Raw genomic sequence first — 12,021 nt, 5'->3', positions numbered from 1 at the left:
TCTGCCTTCTCTCCGACAAATTATCTGGCAAGATTCTATTCCAGAACTCCATGCAAGAAGGCCTGGAAGACCGCTCTCTTTGCTTTTTCCTTGGTAATAGAACTCGGCATCAATCAACTTCATTTGAGTGCCTTGGATGATAACATCTTGATTCTTTTATGGCACCTGTGTACTGAGGACATGTTTATATTTGGAGATATGCAGAAGGTCCATCAGAGTGAGGTTTGTCGATGCTTTGTATTACCCCCAGCTATGAAACGGATGAGATCTTAAGGGGGAGGACAAAGGGGGGGTATGAACTTTTTGTAGGAGTGGTGTTTCTTGCATTCTACCACAAGAATGCTTTACGGACAAGGAGAAAATGCTAAAGCCTGGAAGAGTTTCATTGCTGAGCTGAGTCAAGACAAGTGTGGTCATCGTCCTCTGGTTTGGAGATGAATACTGATCATCTAGGTATGTTACATTAAGTGCATCTCTGGCCTAAGCATAGAATGTGAGCTGAACAGTGTCTAGAATTGCATAGAAGGTACAATAACTGCTACTTTTGGACTGTTGTCTTCCTAATCTTCTGGTGACAGAACTCGCCTATTGTTGCTAGTGTTGACGTTTTTGTAGGGCACCTAAAGAGAGTATTCCATCTGCCTTGATCTGTTCCACTACACTTGTGCCTTGTTGCCTTTTCTGACTCAGGAAATGGTGGGTGATGGCTCCCATAAAGTGAAGCATGCATTACAATCCCATTGTTGTTCCTCACACCCATTTTTAGTTTAAACAGTTTTGTGTATTTTTTTGCTGCAGCACTGTTTATGTATAAACAATTAGTTTTATGTTTGTTTTATTCAATAAACTAGATTCATGAGGAAGAAGTGAGTCTTCGAGTCGACTTAGCATTTCAGAAGACTTACAATGGTGAACCGATGGATGTTGAATTCCTGTTTAACAGGTGAGTAAAGCAAGATGTACGTTTCATGCTGAATCTGTAAGAACTAGCAATACTGACATGAATGACTTTTTAAGGAACGTTTCACTTTACAGCTTTTTAGATCTACTGTGTACAGCTTCTATAGTCGGTATGTACCCTTTGCTACATAACCTCTACTTAACTACCATTCTGTTCTGCTACATAAGTTTATGTTATGAAAGATTCTTAAATTGTTCCAATGTAAACTGCTCACATGCTCTAAGCCTAATAAGGAGACATGTAGCTCATTTCCTTAGGCTTGCATTTAAGGCTGTTGATCATTTTGTCAACGTTATTCATAAAGCATTTTGGTGGGCTTAATTTGTAAAACAAGTCTTCTCCATGTTGTAAAATCGAGTCTGGAAATTGTTGGACCTCATTTTTGCACAAGATGTATCCAAGATAAGTGTCTTGCCTTTGTTTTTAGTGGCCTTCATGACCGTTAATACCTAAGCCACAGGGGCAAGCTTTTTAGTCTACACGTAATTTTAAAGATATCAGTTAAGCTTCGTTTGAAGAATCTCTTGTATATTGTCATTCATCTGTCTGAGCCGGTCTGTAAAGCCCAAGTCTCATAAACTAGAAAAGTGCTTTGTGAAGTATCTGTAAATTATTTTCAGTTTCTGCAAATCAGATATGTAATTACAGAAACTTTTGGCATTTTCGATAGATAAGCAGTATTGTCTTAAATATAGAAAACAGAAAACCTCTGAATGATGGTACTGACATTACTTGGTAAATTTAATTTCCTGTTTTGATGACAGTCATGAGACTTGACTGTAATTTTAAATGGGAGTGTGCTCTTTCCCTGTCAGTTTAAAAGTCGATGATCTGATGTCAGTCTCCACTCTCCTCAACAAGTGGGTTCCGATCCAGTCCATTGGATCCGAATTGGCCAGTGCTAAGGCTTGCAGCCACTAAACCTCTTGAGCTTATCCCTTACCCACAATCCACCTACCCAGTTGCCTCAGATCTCATTTGCTGCTTCTAGCTATCTGATGTGGTCTACCAATCTCTCTCGAACTGTGTTAGATAACTAAAAATTTCTCTGTTTTTCTGTTAGTTTTTTTTATGACTAATATCTTTATTGTTCTTTCTAGTTCTGTTTGTTCTCTCTTGCCCTTAGGAGTTTGTCATATTCACTCTCATACAATTGTTGCTATTCCCTTGCCTCTCCTCCTAACTAGTACTGTTAGCATGTTATAAGTTTTATATTTGTTACTGTCCTTGTTCCTTTTCCGTTTTCATACTTGGTACACTTAGATGCTATAAGTATCTCCCTTCCTGTACTACTCTGTACCATTGTTGGTATGCCCCCACCCCTTTCTTCCTTTCTGTCTTTTAAAAAAAGTTACTGCCTTTTTCTCTAGTGTCCTTATTTTCTTCCATTATATACTACATGATGGCTGATAAATCAGCGGGTTTTAAAAAGTGTTAAAAATGCGGGCATAAATTGCCACTTTCATATGCACACACACTGTGTGTGGTATACTGTACTGATTGGGTCCTTTGCATTTACAGGAGGACTGCTCCATTTGCCACGGATTTAATCTGTGACCTCTTACTCAAAATAAAAATGGATTCTGAAAGGTCTTGTATCTTCTTTTGGAGAAGCCATAACCCAGTCTCCATAGTCGAAGTCTTCTACTTCATCTAATTTTTCTTTGGACTCTTCCTGGAAGAGAAACTCAAAAGAACCAGTCACAACCATGAATGAGATAAAAGACTACAGGATCCGACTACTTCCACGGATCCTACTAAACCCAAACAAGACATTACAAACCCGACATTAGCTAAGACAGATCAAAGGACTTCAAAATCTTTGGTTTCTACCCTTCTGGATCCGACAGAACTCTTGGAGACTCTGTATTGTCCTTGGACCAGATACTCTCAGGGGACTCTGTTCTTGACAGACTACCTCCACCCTTTTTGCAGAGACCAGCACCCCCCTCCATCTGTTCTACTCATTCATCTAGAACCTCACAGAAGATGATGTGGAGAGTGGTGAGGAAGATCCTCTCAGCATAGGGGCAGATTGGTTTTCCTTCAGCACCTATCCCTCTGGGTCAGGTTACCCGACGTCCCCCACACACACACACACACACAAGTTCCTCCTCTAACACCTTCTGTTGCTTTAGAGTCTCAGGATCCCAATCATCCAGATGCATCAGCCTTGGATCTGAGGATCATCGTATCCCCTGATCCAACATAGTCTCCGAGGCCTCCAAGTCACTCGGATCCGATGAGCTCTCAGAACTGAAGTACGCCTGTCAGATCCAAGGTGTAGTATTTCATTCCGAAGTTTTCAGAGCCGTCTGTTTCTCGCAGTCTCTGCACTGGGCAATTTGGCTTTGGCTGCCTACTCAGGGGTGGTGCCGATGGAGTGAAGAGAGGGGATGATTCGGAAACCTGCTTTCACTGACCAGAGCCTCTCTGGCTCCTTTGAGCTCTGCCTTTGAGCCTGCAAAGAGAGTGTTCTCTGCCTCAGCAGACCTGACAAGAGCCTTCTCTCTCTGATCCTAAATATTCGACTATGGTATCTCTGCTTTTAGTGCCTCACCAACTTTTTCCACGGAGGCATCCTGTACCAAAGCCTCAGGTACCCTCCCAGGGAATATTGATTTCTTCATACAAGACTTCTGAGCATCCCATGGAGAAAGTTTACAGGAAGAGTATGTACAAGAGGAAGTGCCTAGACTCCCCACAGGAATCATTCACTGAAGACATGGATTTTGACAACAGCAGTGTGTCCCCACAGTCACCTCCTGAAGATGTCACCTTTGGAGACATCCTAGAAATCCTTAAACAGAGAGGTGGCTGGACTCCCTCCAACCCTATGCCGGAGGAATCTGTCCTCCTAGAGGCCTCTGTGCAGGACCTTGTATCTCCTGGGTGATTCCACTCTCCGAGCTCATTGATATGATCTCTAGGTGGGTGTGGAAGGAACCTGACTCCATAAAGCCCATACCTTGGAGAATGGACAAGGTGGAAGGAACCTGACTCCATAGAGCTCATACCTTGGAGAATGGACAAGGTGGAAGGAACCTGACTCCATAGAGCTCATACCTTGGAGAATGGACAAGGTGGAAGGAACCTGACTCCATAGAGCTCATACCTTGGAGAATGGACAAGTTGGAAGGAACCTGACTCCATAGAGCCCGTACCTTGGAGAATGGACAAGGTGGAAGGAACCTGACTCCATAGAGCTCATACCTTGGAGAATGGACAAGGTGGAAGGAACCTGACTCCATAGAGCTCATACCTTGGAGAATGGACAAGTTGGAAGGAACCTGACTCCATAGAGCCTGTACCTTGGAGAATGGACAAGGTGGAAGGAACCTGACTCCATAGAGCTCATACCTTGGAGAATGGACAAGGTGGAAGGAACCTGACTCCATAGAGCCCATACCTTGGAGAATGGACAAGGTGGAAGGAACCTGACTCCATAGAACTCATACCTTGGAGAATGGACAAGGTGGAAGGAACCTGACTCCATAGAGCCCGTACCTTAGAGAATGGACAAGGTGGAAGGAACCTGACTCCATAGAGCCAGTACTTTGGAGAATAGACAAGACAATGGCACAACCTGTGGACACAGGTTTGGGGGAAAGAGGTTCCAGTTGATGCCATGGTCATTGCGGTGGCCACTAAGAAGGAACTAGCAGATGAGTTCCACTGTCCATTCCCCCAGTATGGAGTTGCTCATGATGGTCAGACTGGGGAAGTGCATCTTTGCTTCAGCAATCTTTGCCTTACGGTTGCTGAACTATTTGGCACACTTTCAGACTTCAGAGAGATTTGACCAAGGAATTGTCAAATACTCACTCCGGAGCTGTGTCTACAGAGGTTCAATGTTCGGGAATTTATCAGTTGGCAACTCTACAGTCAATATCCAGTAGTTCTTTGAGGTTAGTTCCCAGCATAGCGGAAGGGACCTCAGGAGCAGCAGGTTTAGGCATTTCCATGAGGAGGCATGCCTGGATGCACTTATGTGATTTTGCAGATCCATTTAAGTCCAATTTAGTCAATGCTCCCTTTGATGGAACTAGTCTTTTTGGCCCTAAGGTGAAGAAAAATCTATCCAGGTGTGAGAAGGATGTTTTTCGCCCCCCCCCCCCCCCCCCCCAAAAGATCCTATTACAGGAATCAGCAAAGTGGTCAGAAAATGTGGTTCAAAAAGTCCCAAGGTCTTTTCCATGATGCACGTGGAAGAGGTTCCCCCAGGGGGGAGGGGACTCCAATGTGCTTTGCCACCCTTGTGGCAGAGGTGTCCCACAAAACCAGGGTTCACAAGGATCTTTCTTGATAAACCCTACCAGTGTTCCTGAACAGAAAATGAGGACAGTTATCTCTGCACCAGAGAGCCTGGCTAGACTTGACAAAAGATACTTAGGTGCAGAGGATTATATCCAGAGGTTACATACCATTTTCCCTACCAGCACCAATTCCAAGGAAAATCCCCAATGTTCCACCCAATCAGTGGAATCAAGCAGCACTTCAGATTCAAAAGCTGTTAGTCATCCAAGAGGTCCTGGTAGACTAGGTAGGATCTGGAAATTACCAAAGTTTCTTTTAAGTACCAAAGAAAACAGGGAACTGGAGACCACTTTTGGATCTCACAAGTCTGTCCACCAGACAAAAGTTCCGGATAGTCACAATTTAGTCCATTCTTCCTTTTTTGGACAAGGATGACTGGATGTGCTTGTTAGATCTTCAGAACAGCTATTATCACACAAAAATGAACAGGCAATCAAGAAAATACTTGCACTTCTGCTGGGAGCCTGCGCTTTGGACTCACCACAACCCCCAGGGTGTTCACCAAATGCATGGCAGTAGTAAGTGTACCTTTGACTGCAGGGATTCTCGGCGTTTCCCTACCTGGATGACTGGCTGATTACCACTCCGACTAGGCATCAATTCATACATGCAAGGGATCAGGTTCTCCATACCTGTACTCTCCTAGGAATAACCTTAAACTACAGCAAATCACACCTTCAACCAGCTCAGATATTGGAATGTATTGGAGCACTTCTCAATATAAAGGCTGCCATTGCATTCTTTCCACCACACTGAGTTAAAACAATAAGTTTACAGGTCAAGAAGGTTGTAGAGAACACCTCAGTTTCAGCCTGCACAGTTCTGTGAACTCTAAGCCTCATGGTGGCAGAGATAACCTTAGTCCCGCTGGCCATATTTTACATGTGGATTCTTTAATGGATGCTGGCTACTCAATGATCAATCTTCCATCAGTCAGTGTCGTATTGGATAAGAATTACCAACGCTTGCAAGAGAGATCTGTATTGGTGGATCCAATCCGATCAACTGCTCCATGGCCATCCCTTCATCCCCCAATAGCCCAAGGCCACAGTGACAGTGGATCCTTCCCAGGTAGAGTGGGAAACATTATCTGGGGAAGAGACGGTCCAGCATACTTCGTTCCCCGAAGAGGCCAAATCTGAAGTAGTTAACTTCATTCTTTCTGCACGTATGGGTGTTCCAATCTGATTTGGATCCGAGCCGGTAAAACTTTTCAAGCATCAGCTCCACGCTCCTCCCCTACCTATATTAAATCACTTCCTCCTATCTAGCCCCAGATCTTGTTTGCCGCTCTGAGTCAGCATCGTGGTCTCTGAGCTCTAAGCAAGGTGTTAAGGTTTTTTTGGTCTTATTAGTGTAGTTTGGTGTGAATACCTTTCACTTTTTTTTCCCTCCCTTCGCGTTTGGCCATGTTAGTTTTAAAAAAAAAAATAATAAAAAAATAAAAAGTGTTTGTGTAGTACTGTTTGGAGTCTGGTTTCCCGCCTAAGCCCAATCCCTTAAGTGCGTGTGTGTGGGCCGTTAGGGCTTTTACTGTTCTCCACTATGGCTGAACAGCCTAAGGTTCTTTTTAAGAAATGCAGAAAGTGTGGTCATAAGCTCTCACCAGCCGATGGCCACACTCTGTGTGTTCTATGTTTAGGGGTCGCCCATCTGTCTGCATCCTGCGACATTTGTTCAGGCTTTAACCCTAGGGCACTGAAGGATCGCCGGGCTAAGCTTGTGGCTAAGGGTTTGCTACCAGCTTCTGCCCTGGAGTCTGCCTCGGTTTCCTCCCCAGCCAGTGACACTGTGCAGACAGGGACTCAACCTCCCGCCAGGCCTGCTTCATCGGATTCGTCCCAGAGGGGCAGGGATAGAAGAGAGAAGAAGTGCCACAAAGAGAGGGACAGGCCCAGAAAAAGATCACCAGACAGAGTGTCTTTCTCCAGCCCCTCTTCAAAGGCACCCAGGTCTTGTTCTCCTCTGTTCTGCTCTCCCTGTTTCTCGCTGGAGCCGAAAGAGCCATCAGAGCCGAGGCACTCCCCTCAGATCCGGCCCAGACCAGAGTCGGTCGCTTCCTCCAGGTCGACTCAGAGTGTCTCCGAAATTGATATGGACAGGCTGATGAGGTTCATCCAGAACCAGATTCAGATGGGGGTCTTACCAGGGCCCTTCTACAACTATATTCCACCCTATTTCTCCTTCCCCGATCTGACCTGACGCTTCGGGGTTCTCTGGTCCGAGACCTTTTGGAGCTGTTGGGTCGGCACCAATGGTTCTCGTTTCCTCTACACCGGCCGTCATCTTAAGTTCCTCGGATCCGATCTCTGATCCAGGAGACTCTCGGAGCCGTAGTCGGGCAGTCAGACCCGAGGGTCGAGATCTTGGTGCCCAGACTACCCTGCCATTGGTTCCGATCCCTGCTTCGGATCCGGGGAGAGCCTCATCCTTACGAGCTACGGAGGTGTGCTCTCCATCAGCATTCGGGGCAGTGGAAAGGGTTCTCTCCCAGGGGTTGAGGCCACAGCTCACCTACTCGGATCCTACCCAGACCACTCTGATTTTGGATTCTGCTCCCATTACCCTGTCTTAGGGACAGCCCGTGCCAAAGCAACCCCAGGTTGTTCCCCTCAGGGAACCCCGGAGGCTTACGAATCCTTTTCAGTGAGTCCCACTGTTGAGGAACCTCGTAAGCGCAAGTGTAAGAGGAGGCACTTTGGACTCCCCTGAGTCCATTACCACTGATAAGGACTTGGATGAAGGAGTGGGTTCCCCCAGATCACCTTCCAAGGACGTCTCATTCGGAGACATTATAGAGATCCTCCACCAAAGAGGAGGTTGGTCAGCCCCCAAACCGTCTGTGGGATGAGTCCATATTCCTGGAAGCCTTTGGCGTGGGCCTATCTACTTCCTGGGTCTCCCCTCCAGTTGACCCTTTGGTGGACCTCTTCACCACTAGGGCATAGAAGGATCCTGACACTGTAAAGCCTATACCCAAAAGGCCAGACAAAATTCTTTCCCTGCAGTCAGACAGGCAAGCATGGTCCAAGGGAGCCCCGGTAGAAGCTTTGGTGGTTGCATCAGCCAGAAAGAAGGAACTGGCACAGGAGAGTTCCTCAGTTCATCCACCAGACAAGGAGTCCAGGTGGATGGATCATTTTGGGAACCACATGTACTCGTCAACGACATTTTCTATCCGTGCGCTGAATTACTTGGCACATGTCATCCGACTGCAGCGAGACCTTATATCGGAACTAACTGCGTCTCTCCCGGAGTCTCTGTCGCAGCAGGACAAGCAGTCCTTTACTGAAAAGATGACTACACTGAATTCAGTGACTAATACCTCTATGCGTCTCCTCTCTCATGCTATGGAGGGAGCCGCTAGAGCTGCTGGTACAGGCGTTGCCTTGTGGCGACACGCCTGAATCAGGCTGTGTCAATTTGCAGACCCCTTTAAGGCGTCTTTCATCAATGCCCCTTTCAATGGATCATCCCTCTTTGGGAAGACTGTACGTGACACACTAACCCAGAGTGAGAAGGATGGAAAGACTTTGTCAGCTGTCGGAATCCGCTTCTCTAACCCCCAGAGGTCTTACTCCAGGAACCAAAAGGGGTAAAAGATGTGGTTCCAAAGATCACAGTCTTTTCGTGACACTCAGGAATATTCGTCCCCCAGAGTCAGAGGGGATCCCAGAAACTTTGGGTCTAGGGAACCTTTTTCCGACAGACCCGCACAGCAACCCTGAGAGGTTGCCCGGCTGCTCTACTCTGGAGGCAGTCGGGGGAAGATTTCCTTACATCCAGCGGCATGGGAGTCCATTACTGCAGACCGCTGGGTGTTAAACATCATATCCAGAGGATATTCTATCCCCTTCATTTCATGTCCCATAACTCCAGCACGCCTTCCAGATGTTCCACCCGCTCACAGGGAGGCTGCAGCATTAGTGTTTTCGAAGCTGCTACAAAACCGAGCCATCGATCCAGTCCCCCCAGATCAGTCCGGATCAGGCATCTACTCCAGGTTTTTTTTAGTGCCAAAGAAGACTGGGGACCTCAGGCCCATTCTGGACCTGTCTATCCTCAACCTGTCGGTAGATAAACAAAAATTCTGGATGGTCACTCTACAGTCCGTTCTACCGTTTCTGAGAGAATGCGACTGGATGTGCTTGTTAGACCTCCACGATGCTTACTATCACATCAAGGTCCACAGGAGGTTTCTACGCTTCTGGCTAGGGAGCAGTCACTTTCAATTCAGAGCCCTACCCGTCGGTCTCACCACAGCCCCCAGGGTGTTCACCAAGGTTATGGCGGTCGTAGCGGCTCACCGGAGACTTCAGGGCATTCAGGTATTCCCCTACCTAAACAAATGGCTCTTCGCTGCATCCACCAAACGTCTCTTGTGTCAGGCCCTACACTACTTCCTCGGTCTGGCTCACAAGTTAGGCATCACGATCAACCTCAACAAGTCCCACCTGACTCCAGTTCAGATCATAGACTTCATCGGGACACGGTTGGATTCAATTCAGTCAAAGATTTTTCTCACCCCGGAAAGGATAGAAAATCTCAGACTCAATGTATCAGCGATATTGGATCACTCTGTAGTCACAGCAGCCGATGTTCTCAGGGCCCTGGGTTCAGTGGCAGCCTCAATCTGTATTCTCCCTGTTGCACGTCTTCACACGAGTCCTTCAGTGGAATCTAGCAGTTCAATGGTCCTGGCTAGACCTACCAATGAGTTTCCACATCCAAATCAACCGAACATGCAGATAATCACTCCAGTGGTGGCTTCAATCAGCAGACATTTTTGCGGGGCGCAGCTTTCAACCCCTCCGGCTCAGGCCACGGTGACCATAGACACCTCCCAGCTCGGGTGGGGGGCCACTTCCTGGGAAGAACGGTCCAAGGCACATGGTCCCTTCCAGAGACAAAGCTACACATCAACATCCTGGAGATGAGGGCAGTGCTTTAAGCGTTGAGAGCCTTCCACCCTGTCCTACCTCCGGGGACGGTAGCCATTCAATCAGACAACATGTCTGTAGTCTGGTATATAAACAAACAGGGAGGGACCCGATCCTACCCCCTTTGTCGCGAGGCCATGAGGGTTTGGGAGTGGGCCATATCTACTAGCCGGTTTCTCATAGCAACGCATATCCCGGGACGCTCCAACATTCTAGCGGACAGTCTCAACAGGGCAATCCTTCTGCCTTACGAGTGGTCTCTGAAACAATCCGTGGCAAAGAAAATCTTCCTTGTTTGGGGTCAACCTTGCTGCGATCTCTTCGCATCTCCTTCCAACACGAAGTGCAGCAACTTCTTCGCTCTGATCCCCTCTCCGGGGATGTCCCAAGGGGCGCTCTAGTCCATGCTTGGCCTCCTGGGCTACTGTGCGCTTATCCCCCATTACCTCTTATTCCGAAGTTCCTTCAGAGAGCTTGCCGGCTGCAATGCAAAGTCATTTTCATAGCTCCCTTCTGGCCTCGCCAAGTGTGGTTTCTCTTCCTATGGTCTCACCTGTTGGCTCCTCCATGGACTGTAGATCCCTGTAAGGATCTAATTTCTCACCTGTCGGGCATGTCCCTTCCCAACCTGGACAATCTCAAGCTGACAGCGTGGCTGCTCCAGTTTCCATGATCATCAGGACTCCCGGACTTTCATCCCCTGTTAAGAACATTCTGGTAGCTTCTCTTAAAGCCTTCACTAGGAAACTCTACAATAGTAAGTGGAGATGTTTTTGCATTTGGGCCTCTCAACACAGTCAGAACCCGTTTGCAGCCCCCATTCCGGTCATACTGGATTTTTTGACCGATCTTTTTCTATCAGGCGCAAGTGCTTCCACCATCAAAGTTCATCTGGCTGCCATCTCTAATTTTCATGTAGGTAAAAATAAGGTTGCTCTGGCTTCTGCCAAATTGTGTAAAGCTTTCCTGAAGGGCACTTTTTTATTGCGACCACCAGTTAAAGAAACAGTGCCCCCCTGGGATCTGACTTTAGTCCTTCAAGCCTTGACCTCTCCCCCTTTCGAGCCAGCCGGCTCAGTTCAGATGAAGTTTTTGTCGTGGAAGACAGCATTCTTGGTTGCCATCAGTTCAGCTAAAAGAGTTTCAGAGTTGCAGGCCTTATCCTCCTTGCCCCCCTATTTGGTTTTCCACAAGGATAGGGTTTCGCTGCGTACGAACCATTCTTTTCTTCCCAAGGTGGCCTCAGCAGCCTATGATAAGAGACTTAGGGACACAGGTGGACAGTGGTCTCACCTTCGATAACCACATTGCCACAACAGTCAGGAAATCCTTCTATGTGGCACACCTCATCACGAAGGGCTTTTCATCCAGAAAAAAGGAGGTCATTGTCCCACTGTACTCATCCCTCATTAGACCCATTATAGAATACAACGCCCCATTTGGTGTGTACCTCTCAAGACATCTGCAACAACTGGAAAGGCCTCAGAAATACCTCACTAAAAGAATCACAGGCCTAAAGCAGATGCCCTACGCTGACCGCCTTAAAAAACTCCAGCTATACTCATATCGTCTACTCGGAGGCAATCTCTGCTTAACATACAAGGCCATGTCAAAATGAGAGCTGTTGGACATGCTACACTTAAAGAAATCCCAATCCCTCAGAGCTACACGCTCCAGGGATCTAAACCTTGTCATCACAATAAACAAAACATGTTGGAGGGATAAGTTCCTGACCCAGAGACTCCCCAGACTCTGGAATAGATTGCCAATACATGTCAAGCAGAGTGCCTCTTTGGACCTCTT

At 47.1% G+C, this 12,021-nt stretch overlaps 1 protein-coding gene across 1 annotated transcript in view; it reads left to right on the top strand.

Moving 5' to 3' along the window:
• The window catches only part of LOC122815091 (RNA helicase Mov10l1-like), a 1,410,002-nt gene that overhangs the window by 887,606 nt on the left and 510,375 nt on the right, over positions 1-12,021 (top strand). Inside the window, exon 12 of the mRNA XM_044087332.1 lies at positions 852-943. Within this exon, the coding sequence (XP_043943267.1) occupies positions 852-943 (92 nt within the window). The remainder of the gene's footprint in view (positions 1-851; positions 944-12,021) is intronic.

The sequence above is a fragment of the Protopterus annectens genome, chromosome 11.part0 (assembly GCF_019279795.1).
Source record: "Protopterus annectens isolate FY-2018-M chromosome 11.part0, PAN1.0, whole genome shotgun sequence".
Lineage (NCBI taxonomy): Eukaryota > Metazoa > Chordata > Ceratodontiformes > Protopteridae > Protopterus > Protopterus annectens.
The sequence above is the reverse complement of the archived record's forward strand: the minus strand, read 5'-3'. Positions and strand labels throughout refer to the sequence as shown.